At 38.9% G+C, this 26763-nt stretch overlaps 1 protein-coding gene across 1 annotated transcript in view; it reads left to right on the top strand.

Moving 5' to 3' along the window:
- The window catches only part of TMEM135 (transmembrane protein 135), a 200957-nt gene that overhangs the window by 108798 nt on the left and 65396 nt on the right, over positions 1 to 26763 (top strand). The window contains exon 6 of the mRNA XM_068423686.1: positions 16850 to 16896. Within this exon, the coding sequence (XP_068279787.1) occupies positions 16850 to 16896 (47 nt within the window). The remainder of the gene's footprint in view (positions 1 to 16849; positions 16897 to 26763) is intronic.

Raw genomic sequence — 26763 nt, 5'->3', positions numbered from 1 at the left:
TTCATCCTTTGCTGTCAACCAAAACAAACTGGTCTTTCAAATGTGAGTACTTGTGTTGTGGCTCACCAGGCAAGCTAAGGTGAGGTGGACTCTGGAGACACTTAGGACTAATTCAGTGCTGAGAATTACTTGAATGCAATATTAGGGGGAAAAAAAAAAATCTCATAACAGTTATGAAAGTATGAAGTTTTTGAAGATTCAAATCTATAGCATGAATTTTACAGGGAAGAAAATAATTGGTGTCTTTTAGAGGAGTAATCAACTGTATTAAATGCAGATGTTTGATTAATGAAAGCATTAATTAAAGTGTTTAAATAATCTCTATTTTTCTCCTCTAGTTAAAAATCACACATATTATAAGCCTTTAAATTTTTATAACTTACCTTATTTTTCCATGAACTAAAAAAAGTACATTTTAAAAATAATTTTTTTCTAAGTTTTTAGTGGAGTAAGACATTTTTCAGATGTAAGTTGTTCTCATGGGATAATTTTTGTTGTGTGCTGTATTGAAATTTAGAATTGCATATTAAAAAAGAGTTGAACTCCCTCATGCTGTGTTGTACTACATACTCTGATGGCATAGACGTGACTTTTACTCAATTTTAGCCTTGGTTCTGCAGCAAATTCAAATGTGAAATTCAGATCAAAAATTCATAATTAGCAACAGTTTAAAACTTTGTGAAAACATCTTGTTTGTGGTATGGTTTCCTTAACACTAAATCCAGTCATCAGTTTAATGTATTTACAAACATTTGAGAAAACAATGATAGAGTATTTGATGTCTGTGTGGTTCAGACTGGAAAAATTGTGAGAGAGAGAGGTGCTGCTGCAAGAAAGAGTGGGCTTCTCACTGAGCTTTAGCTGCTTGAAGGTCTTCTCATGTGGACTAGTTATCATCTCGGGGGGTTGCTTACTGAGTCTCTCGTTACTGAGGAGAGAGAGCGCCTAAATTAAAGAGAGCTTAAAGTAAATACCTAGCTCCTTGGGTAACATTAGATGAGGTGAATTCCCCATCATGCAGTATTTTACATTATTTACATAAAATAATGAAAAACATTTGATGGTTCTTTGTGCTAAGACTCATGTTCCAGTTACAATGGTCATTATCATTACCTAGCAAGCCAGGGACAAGACCATCTCTGTAGATCGTAGGCAGCCCGGGCACGATGTGTTCGAAGGTGTCCAGTTTTATGTTTCTTCAGTAGCAGGTGTCTCTGCAGAAGCGAGTTCTGTGGTTGAGTTTTTCAAGTGAAAAACTGCAAATTTGGCATTGAATTTCTGATTTTGCATGTGTGCAGAGTGGTGATCTAAGTACATCTGTTTGATGCATACTTTAATTGGACTGAAAGTTTGACAATCCATTTGGCAAGAAGACTGCTCCACTCAGTTTCTTGACTGCCTGGAGTTGTGCTCTGTCTCAGTTTTCAGCTTTTCTTCTTAGATGATCTTAAGAGAGACTGACTAACCCAGAAGGATGCAGGCCCAGTCTTCTGTCTTCGTTTTCTCATTTTTTTTTAAGGTAATCCAGGATTCTCCTCCATCTGCAAATCTTTGCAAATGAGTTGGTTTAGATCCTGATAACCAGCTCATGGCTATATGCTTTTCAAGAGTTTTCGTGAACTGTGTTTATCAAGGTCGCAGTTCGTTCTTTGAGATTGTTTTGTTTGCCCCCTCCCTGGCAGTGTTGAAGGCCAGGTTGGATGAGGCTTTGAGCAACCTGGTCTAGTGAAAGGTGTCCCTGCCCATGGCAGGGGGTTGGAACTAGATGATCTTTAAGGTCCCTTCCAACCCAAACCATTCTATGGTTCTATGGTATATACAGTTGTAAGTAATCTGATTTGAATCTGTCCTCATTTATATTTTAAAAAAGTAAAAAAATCACAGTACCATCTAGTATGACCCTACTTGTGAAGTTCTCCAGAAGGAGGCTGGTGAGATTTGGTAGACCAGATAGACCACAATTTCTGTTCCTTCCCCTGTCTCCCCTCTCCACCTTTTCCCACTGATCTGATCCCACTGTATGGGTGCAATTTGCCATTGGGGACTTTACCCACCGTGCTGGCTGCCGTGAAAGATGTCACTTAAGGTGCTGAGACAGCTCTTGTGGCAGCTGTCCCCTCCCCAGCTCCTGACTGGGAGGCGTTGGGTGCAGGTAGCCCTCCCACTTCCCAGGGAAGGGTGGGGGGTGGGGAGGTGCAGAGCAACCAAGAAGGTGCATAGCAGAATAGGTCAGTGGCATAATATTAAGGAAATTGTGATGATTTTAGTTGGTTTGCTGCATACCAATTCTGAAATGTCATATTCTGTATTGGGATATTGCTGTGGTATTAGCAACAAAGTAATGCCTTTAGGCATGAACAAACATCTGTACCAGCTTTTAAACATTTAAGAGAATATTTAAACAATCACCAAAAGTCATAATCTTACATTAACCTTGTTTCACATTATGTTTGTTGTTTTAATATTATTTTTTTTCCTGTGTTGTGGTAGGAGTAACAGTAGCAGGAGGAATAGACAGTAATCAGCATTCTCTGCTAGTGCCAAGGCTTTTTCCTGAACATATAACTTAAGTGTTAAGAAGTGGGTGACAGATCCTCTAGCATTTAAATGGCAATCAGTAAAACAGACAAGATGATTTTAAAACTGCCAGGAGAAAGAGTAGCATAATATAATTTCAACTGTTTATCCTAATGAAGTTGTAATGAAGTTGTATAATAGAAGAAAAATGCATGTTTCCTGTTGTGCGAGCTTTTGCAGTGTTGTATCTTTTAAAAAGAATTATATTAATAAGATTTCAGTAAAACACCATTGTTTTTCCACTTATTTCTGTATCAGTTTTGAGCTTCTCTTTTTTAGTTGTAAGAGTCTTAAAGCTTAATAAAAAATTAGGGAAAGGCACTGTGAATCTAGCTAGAACGGTTTAAAATAGTGCTTCTCTTAGCTTCTGGTTGGCATCTCCTCCTTCCACTCAGTCTCCATGTAGGAGATGGTTAAAAGGACCAAATGAGGGGCTCTCCAAAGCAAAAGGAGTTGCTCTATGTTGCCCAGCTGTCCCCGACAGCGTGACTCCCTTACCTGGCTCACTGCAGCGAAGCGGATGCTGAGCGCTCGCACCAGCTGCTTCGCTGCTGTGAGGTAAAGCCAAATAAAAGGTAACCTCCGGCAGTGGGATGGAGTAGACATCTGTGGCGAGAACGTCTTCTACTTGCTCAGTCATTCCTTTCCCGTGACACAGAAGTATCTATGCCTTCTCAGGAAGCTTCACTGAGAAGTAATTCCACTGAGTATGAACTCCTTCATTCAACAGCAAGATAATCTCTGCTTTCACCTCCTTCCCAACAATTCCGATTATACGTCTTTCCTAGCATGCTCACATAAAATCTTAATTGTTAAGAGCCCTCGTTACCCTGAGGAGTTAACTGTATCTTACGATGACAACTACTGTCAGCTGTACGTTGTGGAGGCTCGTATCTTGGGAAATGTGAGAGGTGTTTCAGCTTACCATGCGATTTCCCCCTCCTCACGTTCTCAGGGGGGCTCTTACTTGCAAAGAAATGCGTGTAGTTCACAATGTTATTGAAAACTCTGCCAAAGTAGTGGAAAGATACAGAAATGCTGATGTTAAATGACATCATATGCAAGGTACCAGGATTTATGCATAAACATAAATATTTATAAATTTTAAATATTTTTTCTTCAGTTAGTAAACACCAAAATACCATTGTATAGGTGTATATATATATAAAACATTTGTAGGAGGTGTCTGCTAGTCGTACATCATCTTTAAGAAAAGAAATCCACAGTTCCTGAGTGCATTCTTTAATGCATATTTCTCGTGGCTGCAGTATTGGCTTCCTCAGCTCCTTCCTGCCCCTGCCCCACAGTTTCCCCAGCAGAACAGAAAGGGTAGCTAAGGGCTCAGGCATGTGGATCACGGAATTTTTGAGGCTGAAAAATAACTGTTTGTCTGTTGTAACTAAATTACAGTAAGTCTGAGCATGCTAAAGTTTCTAGTAATTTTAAACTTTGTCCATCTAACTTACTCTAATTATCGAATACACTGCTTAAAGTAATATTTAGGTGGTTGCAATGGTGGGAGAACCCTGCTGTTTATTTCTGCATTGTGAAAATACATTATTTATTTCTGCACCTTTAAACCTGTCCCTTTACTAGTTTTTAGTGTTTATCAGAATTTCGTCACGTTCTGACACGGTTTATAATTTTCACCAGTATGAATGATTACTGGATACAGTGGCTTTCATGACGCTGCCTTGCACAGAATATTATGCTTGGTGGAACATTATTTTAATACAAGTGCTTAGCAGCAACGGAATTATTTCAACACCTGGAAATTTTAAAGACAAATATCTCTTGCAGTTCCTTTTGGATACTGAAGTAATAACAAACCTTGTAATTCTTCAGTGATTATGAGCTCTGGAAGAAAAAGAGGCAAGCAGAAATCCTCATGGTAGAGATGAAATCTTGGATGATATCCGTAACATGAGCTAAGGGGTTATGTTCAGAAGTCTCATATGAGACATCCGCACAGACCACTAAGAAAAATTATTGTTATTTTAGTATTTACTACATTTGTAATGTTCTTGTAGGATAAGTATCCAGACTTGAATTTCACCTTACATATGGATTTAATATTTAGAGATGTTAGCGTTTTTGTAGTTTTCATCTGCAACATTAGACTTCAAGTATATTTATAATTCTGCATTTTCAGTATATCCTAATTTGAACAGTTCACAACTACTTCACATTTATTCATCAAAGTTATAGATGGGAGGTTCAAATAGTGCTGGTTGAATTGACTGCACTGTTAGGAGATTGCAGTATGTAACAGGCTACGATATGATCTCGGTGTGGCTAAAGCTGGTTTAGGTAGATGTGAACCCCAGCTGCCTGCCCTGCCCTCGTTCAATCCTTGGGAGGGGAAAATAGTTACTTTTAGATGGATCAGGTCTATGATTTGTTTTTCTGTGCATTTCTGTGTCAGCAGAAGACACATGGCAGTAATCGGAAAAAAAAAGGTGCCAGAGAGGAGGAACGGTGACTACGTAAATTGACGTTGTCTGGAAGTAATTCATGAAGCTTCAGCCTGAACTGAGAGCACGGCCCAATGATGAGCAAACCTGCACAGCAAAATGTGTAGGCGTCATGAAGAACTCACCAGCTTGTAGTAGTATTGCAGTGACCCAATCTTAGACAATCTCAGACTTTAAATGTAGCTTTGAAGTGTAGCTTTTTAAATTTGGTTCAACACGGTCTAGTGGTATAATATAAAACTCTTGCATGTGTTGCCGATGAATATCCTGGACCCTGTAGCATATATTAGCAATAAATACAAGAAGATATATCTAGAGAGAGATATATATGCACGTTGATGATAAGTTCCTTCTCCAAGTGATAGAGGAGCCAGCTCGGAGAGGTGCTGTGCTGGACCTTGTTCTCACCAACAAAGAAGGGCTGGTAGGGGATGTGAAGCTAAAGGGCAGCCTTGCTGCAGTGACCGTGAAATGGTGGAGGTCAAGATTCTTAGAGCAGAGAGGAAGGCACACAGCAAGCTCACCACACTGGATTTCAGGAGAGCAGACTTTGGTCTCTTCAGGGACCTGCTTGGTAGAGTACCTTGGGATAAAGCCCTAGGGGGAAGAGGGGCTGAAGAAAGCTGGTTAATATTCATGGATCACCTCCTCCAAGCTCAGGAGCGATGCATCCCAACAAAGGGGAAGTCCGAAAAATACACTTTCTTTAGTCTTTCTTTAGGAAATTAAAAGCATAGGAATATTTTATTCTCTGTAAGTTTTTTAATTGACCAGAATTAATGGTTATTGTGTTTTTGCCTGAGTCAGACTAACATGCAAACTAATATGGTCAGAAAGAGTTACTAGTTGTAGGGCTTTTTTGATTTCTAGGATTAAGAAATGAGGATCACTTCAGCTAATGGGAGAAAGCTGGCAAGAGCAGATTTTGTGTGAAACAGAATTTCAGCTTCAAGTTTTTGAGATAATGTTGTTTCCTGATAAAAGTCTACACTGGTCAAAGTCGGATTAGGAACATGTTTGTGTAACTTGAGGATGATGAAAACAACACCAGAGAAAAGTTGCAGTTGTCCAGATCTGGGCATTTTAAGTACAGGAAATTTATAGTTGAAATCACACTGATAAGTGAACCATGAATGGTAACAGAAAGGAAAAATTGAGGCAAGGCATCCAAATAACTCATGCAAAACATGATAAAGCCAGGAAGAAAAATTAGCATTGATGCTTACAAGTAAGATTTGGGAATTGAGTGAGAATTAGATAAGCTCAATGATTTGATATCATTGCACTTTTAATCATATTCAATTATATTTATTCTTTGGTTGTAAATACTCTGAAAAGTTATATTACAGTCAAAGAGTTGTAAGTGGGGAAAGGTAAAATAGCTGCTAAATCCCTATAGAAATACCAAAACACCCCAAACCAAAGCAACCTGACACAAAATCAACCTTAATTATAGGTACATAAAAGAGTATCTACATTATTTTTGTCAAAGTAATTTGAACAGAAACAGATGGGTGCAGACCACAGGTCTATTGGGGTTAATCCTTAAGTTATTTTACTCATTGGAAGTTTCTGGGAATATTTGCATCTGTAAAAATAGTGATGAATGCAAGGTCTTGCAAGATGTTCAGGTGTGCAGATCAACATTTGAAATCTCTTTGCATTCTAAATTTTACTCCAACATCTACTTGATGGAATTGCAATTTTATTACTTTGGCACAATTCTAAGATATTTATTATTGCATTAAGGGCATAATGTATATCTAGATTTGTTACATTATGTGGTGTTCTTTGTTCCAAGCAATTGGACATTTTCCTCTCTAATTTGTGTTAATTTATCATCAAATTAGAAAAATCAGTAGGCAAACAGATAGGTCTTTTTAATAATCATGTGGAAAAAATACTTCTTTTCATAATGTTGTTCAGTACAGTATAGTTCTATATAGAGTCTGTATGCAAATGCAGTTTGCTAGGCTATTCGAGGATCTAGTACTTCACCAGCTCACAAAAGAGTTGAGGTTGGAAGGCACCTCTGGAGATCAGCTAGTCCAACCTCCCTCCTCAGATCAGGGTCCAGTGGAGCAGGTTCCTCAGGGCTTTGTCTGGTTGATTTTTGAGGACCTCCAAGAATGGAGGCTTCGACCTCCAAGAATGGAGGCTTCACTGGGCAACCCGCTCCAGTGCCTGACCACTCTCACAATCCAAAAGTTATTTCTCAGATTTAAACAGAATATCCTGTTTCCACTTATGCCCATCACCTCCTTTCCTGTGACTTGGTGCCACTGAGAAGAGTCCAGCTCAGTCTTCTTAATTCACCCCACCAGGAATTTATTTATACACATTGCTGAAATTCCCCCCCAGGGTCTTCTCTTCTCCGGACTAAACAATCCCAATTATCTCAGTTTCTCCTCCAGGCCCTTGATCATCTTTGTGGTGCTTGCTGGACTCTCTCTGTCGTGTCCTTATATATATATGAATTTTCAGACTCCAGAAGCCTGTTCTTCTCAAGAATATTGCCTATTAAAACACAGTATTTTTGGTGAGGTATTGATCAAGAACATACTCCCCTAATTTTTGCTTCACTCCATAGTTTCAGTACACCCTTTGTTGGGAAGGAGAAGGAGGTTTATTATGTTTTCTTGGGAGATCTCTGAAGAATTTGATCAAATGACATAGGTTCCTGCACCAGTCTTTACCACAATTAGCCTTGTACGAGTTAGAGACTGTTTATATCTGAAAGGCAGAGAAACTTAAAGTATTTCAGTTTCCGAGTGCCTGAGCACTGTGAAGGATTACAAGTGACTGTGTGACTCCACTTCGTGTCTAATCACTCTCACAGCGGGAAGATATTGAGTTGTTTTGGAGTCCTGCCTTACTGCATGTCTGTCTTACTCCTGGTTCTCAGGCAAAGACAACCTGGCTATTTAAAGAGAGCTGGACATACGCTTTTACTGACTGATAAATGTTTTGGGTTTATTTTATGGAGAATTTTCTAGAGTCCCTGCTTTGAAAAGCTCTGTCTAAGAAGGCTTTGTAGCTCACAAGCAATAGGCAGCCTTTTAAGATAGGGGATTTCTCTTTGATCTACTTGGGTTTTCATATGAAAAGTTTTCATTAGTCAAATTCTTGACTTTTAAAAAATTGTAGAGGAATTTTCTTTGTGACAACTTTCTTTGTGACTATTGGAAAAATACGATCGACGTAACTGCAAATATTCCCCGGTAATTAGAAATGAACTATAAAATCTGCCGGATAGCTGTTAGTTATTCTCTTAAAACACAGTAATGAAAATCAAGGTTTCAAAAGTCATCAATGTTCATGTCCACCCAGCCAGGCCTAATGTAGCAAGACTTGCCCTTCTGAGGATATGCTGATTTTCTCAGGAGGCCTCCACAACCAAAGCAAATCTAGAAAACCAAAGCCCCCAAATTGCCAACTGTCTGAGTATTAAAGTCGTGGTTGGGGGGCTTAAATTGAGCTATATCAGGAAATGGGAATGAACTGAAAATGCAGCAGTGTCACATTTAATACATTTCTTGTGGTGTGTAAGCAGAGAATTTACCATGTCTCATGGCAAAAAATTGTCTCTTGTAGGGACTAATCACTGGAGCTGTTATTTTTTCCTTTTTTGGTCAGAATTCCAAGTGTAAGCTTTCAACAGCAATCCATTTGACAGTGTTTCTGTTAATGTTTGAATGTACCGATTCCATGTGTCAAGGTACAGTTTTAGGAGACGGGCACTTGATTGTGCAGGGCTGGGTATGTGAGCATGTGTGCCCCTGTGAGCACAACACAGACCTCAGGCAGGAACATGTTGCAGAAGCACCGAGCACGATCCTCCTAATGAACCACACCAGGCCTCTAGCTTTTATGCTTTTTTTTTTCCACGCTGGTAAATGCAAAATAAGGAAGAAAAGCTGCTACAAAGGCTTGTGTTGAAGAAGATACACCTAAATGTTATTTTCAGAATATAAAGGTGATGCTTACACCCCCCTCCTCCTTGATTCTGATGCAGTGTCTTGGTGGTCAGTGGAATAATAATAATAAAGATAATTTTGATAAATTCTAATAAAGATAATTTGGGGGCATTTCATTTTATACCTACTACTGAGTAATAATAACTTAAAAATGAGCTGTCTTTAAGGAAGCATCACATCTTTCAGTTCTACTTATCCCCTTTAAATGTAGGTTATGCATATGATACTCTATGTGTCTCTGTACCGAGCAGTTGAGTCCATAGTGTTATCCAGCCAGATGTACAGGGGAAAAATAGTTTGTTTAATTTAAATGCACCTTACAATATGGCAAAAAAAAAAAAAACCCTTGATTTTTTAAAAGTCGTTATCTTTAGAATATTTGTTGTGATTTATTCGAAGTATTCTGTTTCAGGAAGGTAGTTTCTTGTTCGTGTGAAATATTGGCTGGAGTTTCCTCCTGCTTTTTTCTTCCTCTTGTAATTATTACTAAGCCAGACGAGTATTTTTTTTAATTCAGGAAAGAGCAACCCTCCCAAATAATTTGATGTCTCTGTAGCCCTAAGGTATTGTACTTACTTTCTATGTATATATAATTTTGTGTGTGTGCTTTTTTTTGAGTTAGATACTATTTGAAGTTAGAAGGTGGCTGGCTGGCAGCGTAACAGAATGATGTTGTTACAGCTGGTAATTGAGGGTTTATGTTTTATAGCCTGGGATGTGACTTGGAGACCCAGGAATACCAGAAGGGTAAAGAACAGGATTGGAGGTGCATCCCCATTGCTTGGTGTTGGAGATGCCTGCAAGCTGTGTGTCAAAGGGTTGATTAGTTTCAGAAAAGATCCTGGACCAGCTCTTCCAATATGATAATCTGTAAAATAGTTCTTTGCTCTCTTAAGAAGGCACAAAAGTAAGGTACTGCTGTTTTCTTTGACAATTACTTTTGTGTACTTCAGTCTCTCAAGCGTTGTGCATCCTTGAAAGCAATGGACTCTTGTCAAGAGCTTTAAGAAAGGCTGTTTCGTGGCTCCATTACAGTGTGTTGTAGCTTTTTTTGCTGTGGTTAAGAGAATACGAAAAATGAGGGAGGAGGCTTGAGAAGTGTTTCTTGAGAAAACAAATGAAGGGTGCTGAAGTGCTTAACTATACGTGTGTATATATATGGAATTTGTGAACTAGAAAATCAAGGGTTTAATTTTCTCTTTTATTCTTTCATGCTCCTCTTCTGAGACTGGCAGGTGCTCCCCGTCTTGGCTCAGTTACCTTCTACATTTGCCAATTCTAATAATTTAATCGTGATCAAACAACAGTGCTTTAACGTGAATCTACATAATCTCTTGCTTAATAACACATACTAGTGTTTCTTTTGATCTTATCTGTCTAGAGATTGCTTGAGGCTTGATGGCAGAAAAAAAATCAAGAGCCTCTAACAGCTGAAGTGGTGTAGGTGTAGCTAAATTGGCCAAGTGCCCAATAAGGATCTGACAAATTTTTTCCTGCGTTTTCATAAGGCCTGTCAATTTTAAAGCAGTAGCAATGTTGCATTGCTTCAGAAGTTACCTAATTTAAACAGAAAAGTAGTCGTTGTGTGGATGACCAGGATTATGACAATAGTTTTCACCAGTACTTTTGGTAGCTCATGAAATTCTCCCCAAATATGGTGGATTTCAAGTAGAGAAGGACACCAGGTGATACAAAGGTTTTGATTTAACAGGATTTACTATAAAAAGAAGGTAAAACATTGCATAACTTGAAATGTCCAGAGAGAGATGGTTCCATTATTAAACTAGCATTGAAGGGGGAAGGGGGTAAAACCAGGCTCACTAGAGACAAGCCTGAGGTGGGCATGCCAGTGTTTGTGGGACGATGTGCTAGTGAGGTCCTTTGGTCTGCTGTCTCAGTGGAGGCAGGGGATGAAGAGCCATGTGGCAGCAGAGACGCAAGGCTTGGTGGTGGGTTAGAAACTGCGGAAGTGCCCCAGAACGGTCATGTAGGAATTAGGGATTCTCCCCCCACAAAGGTAGCGGGATCAGTAGCCTAGCTCAAGTGCATCTACACCAGGACACACAGCATGGGCAACAAACAGGAGAAGCTGGAAGCCCTTGTGCAGCAGGAAAACTATGATGTAGTTGCTGTCACTGAAACATGGTGGGATGACTCGCACAACTGGAGTGCTGCAATGGATGGCTATAAACTCTTCGGAAGGGATAGGCAAGGTAGGAGAAGTGGTGGGGTGACCCTGTATGTTAGGGAGTGTTTTGATTGTTTAGAGCCTGAGGATGGTGACGATAGGGTTGAGTGTTCATCGGTAAGGATTGGAGGAAGGCCAACAAGGCAGATATCATGGTGAGAGTCTGCTATAGACCACCCAGTCAGGATGAAGAGGTAGGTGAAGTATTCTGTAAGCAGCTGGGAGAAGGATGAGGAAAAGGCTGAGGTGCTTAATGCCTTCTTTGCCTCAGTCTTTAGTAGTAAGATGAGTTGTTCTCCGGGTACGCAGCCCCCTGAGCTGGAAGACAGGGACAGGGAGCGGAATGAAGCCCCCATAATCCACAGGGAAATGGTTAGAAACCTGCTATGCCACTTAGACACACACAAGTCTATGGGGCCAGATGGGATCCATCCAAGGGTACTGAGAGAGCTGGCGCAAGTGCTCACCAGGCCACTTTCCATCTTTTATCATCAGTCCTGGCTAACTGGGGAGGTCCCAGTTGACTGGAAATTAGCAAATATGACGCCCATCTACAAGAAGGGCTGGAAGGAGGATCCGGGGAACTACAGGCCTGTCAGACCTTGGTGCCAGGGAAGGTTATGGAGCAGATCATCTTGAGTGCCATCACACGGCACGTACAGGACAACCAGGCGATCAGGTCTGGTCAGCATGGGTTTATGGTCTCTCCTCCCAAGTAACAAATGATAGGTATTAGGAGGAAATTCTTTACCATGAGGATGGTGAGACTCTGGAGCAGGTTGCCCAGAGAAGCTGTGGATGCCCCCTCCCTGGCAGTGTTCAAGGCCAGGGTGGATAGGGCTTGGAGCAAGCTGGTCTAGTTGAAGGTGTGGAACTAGATGATCTTTAGGGTCCTTTCCAACCCAAACCATTCCATGAATTTCTATGATTTGCACCAAGATATAATCCTATAATGACTAGGAGCAGTAACTTTTCTTTTTTATCGAGTGTAGAGATAGGGCTCACATGAATTGTGAAGTGGTTGATCAAGAAGGTGATGGTTTTCAGGCTTCATGAATATGCTTGAAGTCAGGTGTTGATGTGCCAGTTGTTGAAATAGCCCGAGATCATCTGTGAGCTGGGTTTAGCACTATTCAGTGTTGAACTGTAGCTCTGACACTCAAAATGCTTCTACCAGCTGATACCACCAATCTGTCCCTTTTTCCTCCTCCTGTCTTCACTTACATAGCTTATGTGTATCTTCAGTGCTTTTTCTTTTTAATTACAAGGTCTGTTACTTTAGCACAGTCTTGAGTGCCGCTCTTTGTTCTGACTGGATGGGAGAACCAGCAGGCTCCGATCAGAGACTTTTTTACCCCAGGAAATCTGACTATAATGAAAATGCTTAAGGAGAATACATGTAACCTTAGGATTAGGTAATATACACAAAAATTCAGAACACATGAGACTCGGGAGTAGTTTTAGTAGTTTTGTCAATGTTACTTTTCCTTTCTCTGGTCCAAGATTTCTATCTGTGGATCTGGCTGCAAGGGGAAGTTGTCTACGAGCAGCTGCTGGTGTTACTGGGGCTGCTGGTGTTACTGGGGCTGCTGGTAACTGCTTTCAGCCAGAGTTTTTTGTTTTGTGCTCAGAACTGAGAACTGCTGAATGTTGCTTCATGATGCTGTTTATATGAGGGCTAAGCTTTCTTGAAAAAACAATTTGGCTTTGTCAGCCAACAGAGATCTGGAAAAAGTACCTCTTAAATTTTGTCAGCAACTTTCCTCTTTATTTATTAAAGTTTAGTATTGTACAGTAAAGTATAATTAATTACAGTGCTCACCTTACGCACCATAAGCATAGGGATTTTTCCTTGTAATCTGTGCACATCTCTTTAAAAATGTGAAAATATTTAGGGTGTATCATTCTCATTAGAAACATGTAGGTTGTCTGCTGCTTGTATCTCTTTCTGCAGCTGGAAAGTTTCAAGGTCTGCGTGTTGCCAAGCACAATTTGTTGACCTTGTATCGTAAATCAAATAGTGATGGACTCTGCAAGAAAAATCCCAAACGAGACTTTCTGCTCACTAGATTTTAAGACTTAAATTCAATCAATTTTTAGAATTTTATTTCTGTAGGCCTTACTATTTTTCTTTTTTAGTACAGTTATTTTAAAATCTAAAATAGGTATTACATATTGTACTGAGGATCCTACAAAAAATTCTATAGAATGGGGAAAAGTTGCAAAAAAGGCTTATTTTGAAAGTAGCTTAATTTTGGAGCATGGTGACCATTTGCCTTCTGTTTCTTGGTGCTATGGTGAGAAAACTATCACTGGGCTTTCCAGTTTGGGCTGTGCATTTCATGTAAAATAGTCTGGTTTAGCTGCAAGTCTTGCTGTCCTTCAGTTGTGTAAATGTTGGGAGAGACAGTCTCAAACATGCCCAGAGCATTGCTAGGAGATGTTTGCCTCTACTGCTCTTAAACACCTCTGATAAAGGAGATTCCACAATCTCACAGGCAACTTGTTCTGGTGTATCACTACCCTGTAGGGAGAGCTCTGCCTGATATCTAACCTACGTTCTCTTCGCTGTAGATTGAGCTCTGTCTTCCTCCTTCTGTACTCAATGAGACAGATTTATCAGTATATGATAATTATATGAAAATAGCTGTCATGTTTGTCACTAGCTACATACCTCTTGTTTAGTTTAAGCGGTTTCCCAACAGCCTGTTATTTTCATCCTGATCTTCTGGACTGTCCTGTTTTGTCTATGCTTGTCTTTAACAGTAGTGCCCAACACGGTATTTTGGGATGTTGCTAGCACCAGGTCATTAGTGTAATACGCTGCTATGTTTTACCTTCTCTGCTTCTAAAAGAGCCTGTAATATTTTACAGCGCTTTCCACAGCATTGCATTGCTGGTGCCTATTTATTTGTGATCTGTGGAATTTGTTATGCTCTTGTACAGCCTACACAGTTGTTTCTTGTCATGGTTTTTATGTATGTGATTTCTCCTGCCAACTACTTGGTATTTCTTTTTATTGAATTTCATCTTCTTGTCTTTGGGCAATTCAATCACTTTACATGAAGACCTGGCCTCTAAAGGTTTTTGTGAATTTGTGACATAATTTCTGTGCCATCATTCAAATCATTACTGAAGAGGGAAGCAAAACCTCTTTGCTGACCTCAGTTAAAATTCCTTTTAGTTTGATAATGAACTGCTGACTATTAGAGTTTTCTCCTGTAGTGTTCTTGGGCAGCTCTGTGCCTACTTAATTAACATATGCAACTGCCACAGAGGTGCGTTAAAGTTCAGATAAATTACACCTACTTCTTTCCTTTTAAAACATCTATCAAAGAAGAAAATCACAGTAGTTTTAATTTACTTGTTTGTTGTGTTGGTTGTTTCTTATCGTCTTGTTATCTAGATGTTTATAAACTGGTTGTTTCAAATAATTCGTTCTAATATAGTTGTGGATATTAGAAGTGGCCTAGTTGACCATCTAATATTCACAGAATCACAGAATAGTTAAGGGCTGGAAGGGACCTCTGGAGGTCATCTAGTCCAACCCCCTGCCAGAGCAGGTTCCCCCAGAGCACGTTGCACAGGGTCGCGTCCAGGTGGGTTTTGAATATCTCCAGAGAAGGAGACTCCACAACCTCCCTGCGCAGCCTGTTCCAGTGCTCTGTCACCCTCAAAGAAGTTTTTGCTCATATTGAGATGGAACTTCCCATGTTTCAGTTTGTGCCCATTACCCCTTGTTGTGTCACTGGGTACCACTGAGAAGAGTCTGGTCCCCTCCTCTTGACACCCACACCTAAGGTATTTGTAAGTGTTGATAAGATCCCCCCTCAGTCTTTTCTTCTCTAAGCTGAACAGACCCAGCTCCCTCAGCCTCTCCTCATAAGAGAGATGCTCCAGTCCTTTGATTCCTAAACTTCTCATTTACATTATTCCCTGAACTTCTCATTTACAAAAATTGGTACCTGTTTCTTCGTTTCCACCTGGCCAATGTCTTCCACATCTTATTTTTTTCAAAGAATATTATTAAGTTCTGGAAGACATCTGATAACTGTAGGGGTTGATTGAGCAAGTTCTTTAAGTACTTTAAAAGTTGCCCAGATTTTGCCAAATAGAATACAGGTTATAGACAAATTGGTGATCGGTGGATGGTGAGGTGGACTGAAAACTGGCTGGGCTGAACTAACAGACTCAAAGGGTTGTGCTCAGCAGCGCAAAGTCCAGTGGAAGGCCAGTCCCTGGTGGTGTACCCCAGAGGTCCATGCTGGGGTCAGTAGCATCTTCATTAATGACCTGGATGAATGGACAGGAGGCTGCACCCTCAGCAGGCTTGCAGATGATACAAACCTGGGAGGAGTTGTTGCCACACCAGGTTAGTTGTTCTGCCATCCAGAGGAACATCAACAGGCTGGAGAAATAGGCCAGTGGGAACCTCATGAGGTTCAACAAAGGGAAGTGCCAAGTTCTGCCCCTGGGGAGGAATTAACCCCAAGCACCAGTATATGCTGAGGGCATCTGGAAAGCAGCTTTGCAGAAAAGAACCTGTGAGTCCTGGTGGCCACCAAGCTGAACATAAGCCAGCAATGGACCCTTCCAGCAAAGGAGGCCATCAGCCTCTTGGGCTGCATTAGAAGCAGCATTACCAGCAGGTCAAGGGAGGTGATCCTTCCCCTCTACTCAGCCGTGGTGAGACACATCTGGAGTGTTGTGTCCAGTGCTGGGCTTCCCAGTACGAGACATAAACTTACTGGAATGAAGAGCCACAAAGATGATGAAGGGCTTGGAGCATCTCTTGTACAAGGAGAGGCTGAGAGAGCGGCGATGGTTTAACCTGAAGAGAACTCGGAGGGAATCTTAGTGATATACACTTGTATACTTGTTAGGTTGCTATCAAACTCATTTCAAAAAAGGTAAAAAAAGGAAGAAAAGATAGAAGGGAAAGAAAAAGAGACTATTTAATCAAGTGAGTGTTTTTAATATGCAAAGGCATACTTTTTTTTTTTCCAGAAAACTGTTTTTTTGTCATTTCTCACTTATTTCTCAATATCATTGCTCCAGCTGTCAAGGCTTCTTGTCCCAGAGCAAGATGGGATTATTCCAAGTGAGTTTAACATTGAGATAAGGTACTAGAAAGGATACTCTTGTTTGGGAATAGAATTATCTACTCTCAGTCTTGCTGGAAAGCAGTTAAGCAGAAGCAGCTGTCTGTACAGACATCTTAAATATCCTGCCTTTTAACCTGAAACTAGCAATATGGTATTTCAATAAATCACGAAAGACAGACAAAATATAATGTTTAAATTTCTGTTCTATTGCTTTGTTGTTTTCATTCCATTGTTTTATTATTTCTTATTTTATTCCAGAGTATTTTAAGTGGTGTCATTTGCTGTGTCTGTTGTCCCACTGCCCTGGTTTGGATATCATATTTTTTATAACTTCTACAGGAACGGCTCAAAGTCAACTAGAAACAAGAGAATCCTTTTTTGGTGGATTCAGACAAGCTTTCATTCTGGCACATCAAGAGTATAAATAAAGTGTAACTTTTATAGTTACAGCTGTAAAATCTTCATGATCCAGAACACGTAGTAGTAGTGTGATGTTTTATGTAATAACATTCTTTCTCCTTCTTGTAGGTCCTTTTGTTCTGCATCACAGCTGCTCTGTTCATGTTCTTTTTCAGGTATGTTACTAGTATATCTATTTATGTTTGTAAAGGTTATTTTAAACAGCATTTCTAAGAGCTTACTTGATGTTTGGTATTCATCTGAAAACATATATTCTCGACTCAAACTTTCTGAATTGAACAGAGAGTTTCCATGGCATTAAAAACACAGTGCTGGGAACATAATTGGGCTAAAAAGGGAAATGCTGAGTTAAATGCTTTAAATCTTCTGGAGATGATACTGATTACTTAAGGAGCCTCCCTCATCTCATAATTAAGACCCTGGAGATCTAACATTACATAGTAGGAAAATGGCTGAAAGACTGCTTTTCATGTGTGTTCTTAAATAGGGAAGATAACGTTTTTTTCTTCTTGTGAAAACAGAGGAGAACAGGCAATGAAATTTTATAGTCTTAAATAATATCAAATATTTGACATGCATGCAGGTGCAACTACCTTCTTTTAATTTTAGAGTAAACTAGTTTCACATACATTTTCACAAGTTATCAGTTGTATTCCTTTTCTAAAATATACAGTAGTGGGGTCGGATGAGTCACTCAATAACTTTTATTTCTCTCTCAGTTTGCAAAATATATGTAATAAGTCATTTACCTTGTCCTTGTTTCCCTTTTAAATACCAGACCTCTCAAATTTTCTTTATTATATCCCAAGCTGGAAAGCTGCTTGCTAAAGTAACCTTTGACTACAGCCCTTTGACTTAGAATTTTCTGTGGCTTGTAGCCATCTATGATTCTTCAAGCCATATGATCCCCTGGTAATTGCAAAACTCTAGAAGCTACAGCTTGTTTTTTCATAATTCCATTACTTACAAATTACGTATGGATATTGGCCAAGAACAGTCTGTGGTTGGGAGAGAACTGTTAATTTAAAGGATTTGAGGAAGAATTCCTCCTTTCATCTACCACCCATTAAGACCTTCGTATTGGCAGTCCTCTCCTTGCTTTAATTTCTCCTACTTGCCAGAGTCATGGCATAACAGCCTCAGAGAATTTGACATGTAAGGTTGACATTAGACACCTGTCTGTATGAATGCTGATCAAACCAACTCAAAACACTAAAATGCTGTTCAACACTATAAAAGTGGTTTGATTTTGAATGAGGCTAGTTGTCTCCTGTCTGTGTCTTTGGTAATGAACCAGTGTTTTAGAGACAACCTGGAAATTCAGTGAGAACTGACCAGAGCCCAGAGGTATTTGGTGAATTCCTCCCTGACTTGACACAGCAACACTGGCAGTTGAATGGGCTCCAAACCACTTGCTTTCTAAATTAGTCCCTCCACGCTGGGGTTGCTGGTCATCAGGAACATTTAAATCCTTTGTCTCTGGTGTTGTAACAGAGGTATTAAAATACCGGACCAGGAGGTTATAAGTCCATTAGTTTAATTCTCTAAAAAAAAAAGAATCAAAATAATTGTTTTTTGTAAACAGAAACAAAAGCAGTAAGTCAAAGTAGATTTATCAAAAAATAATTAGCACAGACCAATTTATTTTCTTTTTTTCTTTCTGAGTGTGATCATTATTGTGATTAGAACTTCTTCACAGTGATTCACGTGGTACTTTCCTAAAGTAACCAGGGATAGATGGTCTGTGTGAAAATACCTTTGGGTAAGCACAGAACCCCCGGGATAACAATGTGGACAGAGTTGGTTGTCAGAGATTGACTGTCAGACAGAGGATGTATTGACTGTGTTGACCAGCACCTACACAGGTCTTCCATTGTTTAATATTTTTATATTTAAATAATGACAAAGATAGGAGTGGAAATGGTTATTACATGTGTAGGTAAAACTACTGGCTGGGAACTGCAGTTGCTTTGCAGAACAGACTTGGAATTCAGATAGATGCAAACTGGAGATATGATCGAAAAAACTATAAAGCTGCTTAGTAATGAGAAGGTTGAGGTAATACATTTACAGATAATGAGCTGTGGAGAATCAAATGGTTTGGGAGCAGTTCACTGAAAAAAGACCCAATGGCAGTTGTCGCACACTGCCAGGTGAGTGTAAGTCAACAGTGTCACATTCCTGTAACAAGGGAACATGATTGGGCTAAAAGGGATGTATAGAGCTTGTGAGGTACATAAAGTTGTCTTTTTGTTGTACTTAAAGTTTCAGTTCTCAGTGCATTTTTGTGTCCTTTTTGATTATTACAAGCCAAGAAGAATATGGAAAAGGCAGAGAAACCTCAAAGTTTCTCCTCCAGTGATCTGGAGTTTGGAAAACATGCTTTATTTAAAAGGATGGATTGTGGTTGTTTAATTTAAAAAAAAAAATAAAGAAGGGATGGAATAACTACCTTCATGTACGTACAAGACTGCTGAAAAGAGGACGGTAATAAATAGTCTGTTCTCACTGGCTCTTATAGAAGGGATAAGAGATAACAGAGCAAGACATTTCTTCTTACAAAAATAAATTGCAGCAGGGATGAATTCACTTAGATAGTGAGGAAGGAAACCTTAAGCAGGAAGAGGTGAAAGGTTTCCCTGGTGAGGCTACAGATTGTCTGTCCATTCAGATCTGTAGGAACAGATTTTGGATAACACGGGTGTTACCGCTTAGGGAAAGGATTGGACTATTTGGCTTCCTAGTCTCTTCCACTTTTTGATGCACATCAATGGCTGTCATATTTTGAAACATTTAATGTAATAAGCTGTCAAAGAGAGCGGCCAGTAAAGGCTTTTGAGGAGGATAACCTTGCTGTGCTTTTTTGAATGCAAATTGAAAGGTATACCTGGAAAAAGTTCCAAATTACAGCTCTGTGCTGTAGAAATCACCATGTCTTGTAGAACATATGGAGAGGAGGACAGGTGGGCAGGCAGAGACAGAGAACACATCAGAGGTCCAGGCGGACAGGGGCATCTCTGAAAATTAGTAGAGGGAGAAATGCGACTCTTCTGCTACAGCAAATGACAGCTCTTTTCCACAATTTCTAGTCATAGACATATAATAGGAGAACAACTACTGCTCAGGGAGAAGAGAGACAACAGAAAGGTCACTTGATCAGTCCTCAGAGTTGTTTTCCAGTTTGTCTGGACTGAGATTTTAAGTTGGTCATTGTTTTATCCCATATGTGAATTCGGCATTGATCCCCTTCATTTAGATTTTGGCAGTGCTTGGAAGAATCCTTTGTGGATCTATCCAGAGTCCCAGGGGAGGCAATCTTCCTGTCTTTGTTGTCATCTAAAGTAGAAAATAATTGGGAGAGTCGTTAAACTACATCTCCTATGTTTAATGACTCAAAATCAGTTCAGCCTTTTCCTGATCATAAGTGGATCAAACTGACAAAATCATGTTAGTACTTTCAGAAAAAACACCTTATTCAAACTCAGATATACTTGGCTTGTAGAATATTTTCCCATTGACTATAAAACCCTGTTTACTGCTAACAAGCATTTATTGACCTGAAAAACAAAGAGAAAACTCTCTTTTGCTTTGTCCCAAAACAACTCTGTTCCCACGGTATATTTTTGTCCTCTCCACCCCACCAAAATGTCTAAAAAGATGCTGAGAGCAGTATCAGCCTTGGTCACCAAGATCATGTATAATCCCCTTCATCATTAAAGATAAAATCCTAATATCTAAATGGTGTAATTTGAAGCTTAAAACCTTTCTAAAACAAGACTTAATGTAAGTCTACCTCTATGCTACCAAAATATGACTGATGCTTGGGAGTCAAATGTCACAGGGAATAAAAGCAAAGTGGTCTTTATTTTCTGAGTTCATAGAAATTGCCTTATCTGAGGTTATCAGGTTCCCTAAACTTAAAAGTGATGACTGTCCCCAGTTGGAAGCTCTGGTTAGCATTAGCATGCCTGGCAGCTCCAGGGTTAACTGAACTTAGCCACTGGTTTTGCTCTGTGTAGTTTTGGGCTGGATCATTTTCCTTGCACAGCTCATACCATGATGCACGGTAACTGGCATCGATGCTGTGAGCCAGCGGTGGTGATTGGGATAAGCGTGGAATGCAGAGATGCTCTTCAGCATTCACATGGACTTTTGTCATTTTAAAGTGACTACATTCCAGCATGGCTTAAGGTGATCTTTGCTTAACCTAGGAGGTGAAAAGTTATTTGAGTTGGAAAGTTCACGACTGTGTTCGTCATGGAGGAATTAAGATATGTTCTATACATCACACAACTTTCAGGATATCTTTCAGGTTGCCATGTTAATAGCCTGATAACAGGAGAAGGGGCAACAGGCACAAACTGAAACATGGGAAGTTCCATCTAAATATGAGAAAAAAACTTGTTTACTTTGAGGGTGACAGAGCACTGGAACAGGCTGCCCAGGGAGGGTGTGGAGTCTCCTTCTCTGGAGATATTCAAAGCCCACCTGGACGCGACCCTGTGCAACGTGCTCTGGGGGAACCTGCTTTGGCAGGGGGTTGGACTAGATGTTCTCCAGAGGTCCCTTCCAACCCCAACCATTCTGTGATTCTGTGATAAGTTGAGCTTGCTTAGTGTTGCTTCAGGAAGACAAGCGCTCTGGTTGGTAGTTATCCACTAAAAGAGAAAAAATCACTATGGCACATAATTGTAACATGATTATACCTCTCCCTTGGTGTGGTACCCATACAGTTAGGAAATACTACATAGAATCGTGCTATAACAGATATATGAATGAATTTTCTCAGTATCTCATTACATCTCTCTTGAATGATTTTCAAAACAAATTCTGGAATAGTCCTTTGGCCAGGTGGTTATAATTTGCTGATGCTTCTCTCTGACTGCCAACCCTTACATGTCTTGATTTCTGCCTCCAAAGCAGCAGAAAGGCTCAAAAGCCTATATAAAGGATCTGGGACGTTATTATTAAAAAAATGAAAGTATTCAGATAATGTTCCTCTCATTTGGTATAGAAAAGGTTTCTCCAATTGTAAAACGAATGCCCTTTACTCTCTGTTGGAAGGCTTTGTCTTCACATCATGTTGACTTGCTATCCCTGATCCTCCTAGCCCATCCCTGTGGCAGATGTTTTGCACTAGTGGAAAACTTCACCAAGCAGCCTTGATATTTATCACTGGAGTTTCCCCAAAATTCTGTTGGACTGTTCAAATGTTATTGCATCTACTACAGGACGACAAGAAAAAGAAGGTGCTAAATCTCAAGAATTATAGAATCATAAAACGATGAATCATTTTGGTTGGAAAAGACTTTTAAGATCAAGTCCAACTGTCAACCTAGCACTGCCAAGTCCACCAAGAAGTGAGGTTACTGAACTGAAATGGTAGAAATAAAACCAGGAATAATTGCTCCAGACTAGCTAAAGTGAGAAGGGAGTCAGAATGAAAGGTATGTTCAGAAGAGAAATCTAGAAAGGAAGACAGTAGCAAGAGGGAAGGAGAGACTGACTGAAGAGGGAAAAAATAAGATCATGTCAGCAGACAGGACAAAAAATAGAAGAATATACTAGGAAAAAAGCAGCTGAGATGCAGATGATAGGTTTACAAGCAATGAAGTTCTATTTACAGACAGAGGAAGCATATTTTAGTGTAGTATTTTTTTCTTTCTTTTCTTCCATCCTTCTTTTCTAGTATTTTTCTCCTAACTTATACCTCCATTTTTCTCAAAATGCTTCTGCTCCGCTCCATTGGAAGTGATGAAATTATGAATCACTCATTTGTGGATAATTGTAGTTTACAGTAACTTGTATAGTGAAATCTGTCATACGTGTATTTAACGCACACATACAGGTAACCACAGCTGAAACAGGATTCTTTCCCCTTCCACCCATTTTTTTTTTCCTAAAAAACTTACATACAGAAGTGTATCTGGGGAGAGGAACATTCCCATACTTTTAGGAATTAATTTTCAGGTGACATTGAACTCCACTGGCACTTAATACTCACTGCTTACTCAAAACAAAAGGCGTTTGTGATGTCATATGATGTAATGTATGATTTGTTTTAAAATGCACCTTTTTTAAAGTGTCTTGGAACAAAAGCACACTTCTCTTTAATGCTTCTATTTTTTAAAAAGATTACAGTTTGCATGGAATTAAGGTTATGGGTGGAAAGGTTTTTACTATACCATGATTTCATGTCATCTTCTTTCAGTTCGAATAATTCATGGTTCTGGCTGTCCGGAATAGTGTTCTAGAATAATTGAATAGAATAAAATGCACAAGCATGAGGAATCCTATAATGTGTAAAATAAATATTTGTAAAATACAATTGAATTAATATTATTTTAGTAGGGGTTTTATCTGGAATATTACACTGGGAGTTTTTTGGACAGGAGATGCCATGGCTGTGCTTTTATACATACTTGAAGAAATCCACATAATAGAAAACTTGCAATCTCTGCACAATAAATGAACTCGTACATATAAATCCTATCCACATAAACTTAGAAAATCCAGCAATTTGGGTGAATATATGTTGGCAAACTATAGCACTGGTTGCTATAGTAGTTAATCCTTTGACTATACACTACCAGTTTGTAATAGAGATATGTTAATTCATCTGCTCTGAGCCCTAGAAAGGAGAGCTCCATGTATGAGTTGAAACCAGCTATTATGGGAAGTTGGACGTTTCTGATGATTGATTGATCATAAGTTGAGGATGAATTCTGCCTTCTACAGGGATACATGTTCAAATGTTATTTCTGAAACAATAATTTCAGACAATCAGAAGTTATTTCTGTGATTTCACAAAGCAGAACATGGTGTTTTTCATAACTCGGGGTTTGCATAGCTCACAACAGAAACCTCCTGATCTCTTAATGTCATCCATATATTATCTGTTGATTGAAAATGGATAATGAAAAATATAATGAAAAGAACATCTAAGAAATGCAGATGCACTGTCATATACTGCCATTAAGATGGAATACTGAAACTTGCATAAAGTCACTGAAAACCTTTAAGAAAGGTCCTTTTGTTTGCAGAGCCCTTTATTCTCTCTCATTAATGAAATTCTAGCCTCACAAATTATGGCTATTTACTCTTCTTTCCCTGTGAAACACATATCCTGTAATTTACTCAGTGTTTTCGACATGATGCTTCAAAGTGCCTTTATTTTCTTTTAAAAATGTGTGGTACCAGTGCCGTGTCAGTCTCTCGTTTAATCACATAATCTCCCTTTTGTACAGAAGCAACTACCTGAAAGATATTTTTGCCTTTTAATTCTACTCTCTTTTTTTTTTTACTGTAGACGGAGCAAGCTTAATAGTCGGAGTTGCTATTGTATGGATTTAATATCAAATACTCTTCCCCTGTCTCATTTTTAAGTCTTTTAAGTTTGCTGTAGAATTACAGGAGTACATTAAAAGTTGTCTGCTATTGAATTATTAGGTAATAAATCAGAAGAAAAAAGCAGATGAAAATTTTTTTCCGTGTTTATATATGTTTTTTACTGTCCTTCTATAAACATTTCAAAGTTAGTGGTTCAAAGCATTGTTTTGGTAACTGTCAAGAAACTTGATTTCTAAGGTATTTTGGATGACCTGGTGAGTTGATGAAAACATTCAGTCTCTTAAGAAATGCTATAAATTTCAGTTAGTTTTATTTAGTGCGAGCAAAAGTAAAACATGGGATCGCAGGAGGGGGTTGCAGATGAGAAGATAACCTTATAGGTTAACTCTGACACTGCTCTGGCTGAGCACTGCGTTTGGAGTTGCACAGGCTCAGTTCAAATACAAACTTGGGTAGAAAGGTGAGATTGTCTCTTTTCTGTTTATATTCCAATAGAATAAAAGGTGAAAAAGTATTTTTACTTTTTTATTTTCATGAAGCACATATTTTCTCTCTCTCATACTCTTTTACTGGACTTCCACTGAATTTCCCTTCTTTTTTTGTCCATTCAAACTTGCAATGCCATGTAGTATTGCTTTGGTTTTGGTTTGAAGGGAAGTTGATCCAGAGTTTTGCAGAGCTCTGGTCCTGGCTCTCTACTGCATTCACAGGAGAGGGAGACTGGTCTCCCCAAGCTCGTGTTGTGTATCCACCTCTATCTCAAAAAGGATATAGTAGAGTTAAAGATATGTTTTAAGCGTATATTTTGAGTGCAAGAATTTGAGATTATTAGTTATTCCTAAAGGTAAGAAGAATTTCTAGACTTAAAGGTATTACAAAGAAAATATATATTAGGGCAAAATCGTTGTGTCCAGTGGAACATGGTGGGCATCTCTAGTAGGTTTGGGAGCCTCTCCTGATGATGTTCTTGACCTTCCATAGTCATCTCTGGTGGCTGCTGTAGGACGTGCATGAGCAAATCCCACTTTTTCTATTTCTGTGTTTTTATATTTGCAAGTACAAATCACTATTTCTCACCTGTTCATTTGGGTAGTGCGGGAGGAATGGGACAATAATAGTATTCATAAAATTAAAAGAAATCAATTCTGATTTCCAGTCTAGCATTAAAGAGAACCTCACAACATTTAGATCTTTAGCATGCCTGCGGTGCCTGTTGTAAATAGGTTTTCAAGATTTATCTTCAGTTTTAGGCACCTGTATGATATGTTTAGGTTAGGAAATATGAGGAAGAAGATGGGCAAATGAAGAGGGCAATTCCTATCTTGTGTGGGCTTAATTTATGTTGCAGAGCTGCCTCTTCTCTAACTGATGAGAGAAGTGATTGTGCACCACACCTACTTGCATAGATCTAGGTGGAATAAATCTAGGCTAATGTCTTTACTTAAAATTACCTAGAAACCATGTTAAAATAATTCTGAGAGGTGGTAAGTGTTAAGAATTCATGAAATGCTGAGAGGTCATGGAAGATGTTTTTTTTAACTTATTCTGCATACGTGGCTTGTATTAGCTTTCTGTTTCATCAAGCCATTTTTTAGCTTTCATATGAAAAAAAAAAAAACCTTCTGTTCTACTAATAAAAGCAGAAAAGGAAGGGGACATATATATATATATCTCTCTCTAAAGTATATATTTAAGTATTGATTTTTCTGGAATATCATTGAAGTTTTTGGATGGGAATGACGGGAGAAAGACACCATAGAATTAATTCTTTCCTACATGGAAAAATTATGTCAAATGTTTGAAAGCCTCCTTCTGAATTCTAAATAGAATTATTTTAATTTGTACACTAATATAAAGTACAAACTGACAGTGAACTTTATAATCCGTTTAGATCCTTGTCAAGAGTAAAAAGAAACCATTTATACTTCTGATGCATCCTTCTTTATCCTTCTGATTCATCCTCATGAATTGGGAAGGCAATTTAAATTTGCTGTTGTTTTATTTTTTATCTTTCAAAAAATACACAACCATGTTGTCATTGTCTTGTTATGGAATTTCACAAGCACTTCTGATAATGATCACCTGATGTCTGTCATTTTTTGCCAATTTGGTAATAGCATTTAAAGTATTCCTTTCAATTAGGCATCTGTCAAATATTCAGTGTCATAATTTTTTTTTTCTGTTGCTATATATATTTTCTTGACAAAGTATGTGATAAAAATATAGTAAGTTTAGTGATTAGAATGTAACATTTAATATTCCTGTTTACCTTCTGAATATATGTTTGTGATACTGAAATGTTACTGGAACATGATTACTTTATTCTTAAGATACCAGGAGTTACTGGGCTACTTTCCTGAAAACATCCTGAGAGAAAACTTTTGACATTTTGATGATGATTGTTAATCGCTTGATGCCTGTTGTATTTACAGTTCCTTCTAAGGAAATGCCACATCAGTTTTTATTCCTGCCCTCACTATTTTACTGTCCCCCACAGTATGACTGTCATGCCAAGCCAAGCAATGTCAAGGTTACAGAGTGCACGTCTGTATGCACCACAGAGAACAAGCCAGACCTCAGCATCTGTATCGTAAGATTTAGGTGTTCAAAGCGATAAGCATAAATATCTTTATAAGTAAGTTTTAGGAGAGGAGCGTCTCTTAGAAATCAGA

This window comes from Nyctibius grandis, chromosome 2 (assembly GCF_013368605.1).
Source record: "Nyctibius grandis isolate bNycGra1 chromosome 2, bNycGra1.pri, whole genome shotgun sequence".
Lineage (NCBI taxonomy): Eukaryota > Metazoa > Chordata > Aves > Nyctibiiformes > Nyctibiidae > Nyctibius > Nyctibius grandis.
Note: the sequence above shows the minus strand (reverse complement) of the source record. Positions and strands in the feature narration are given on the sequence as shown.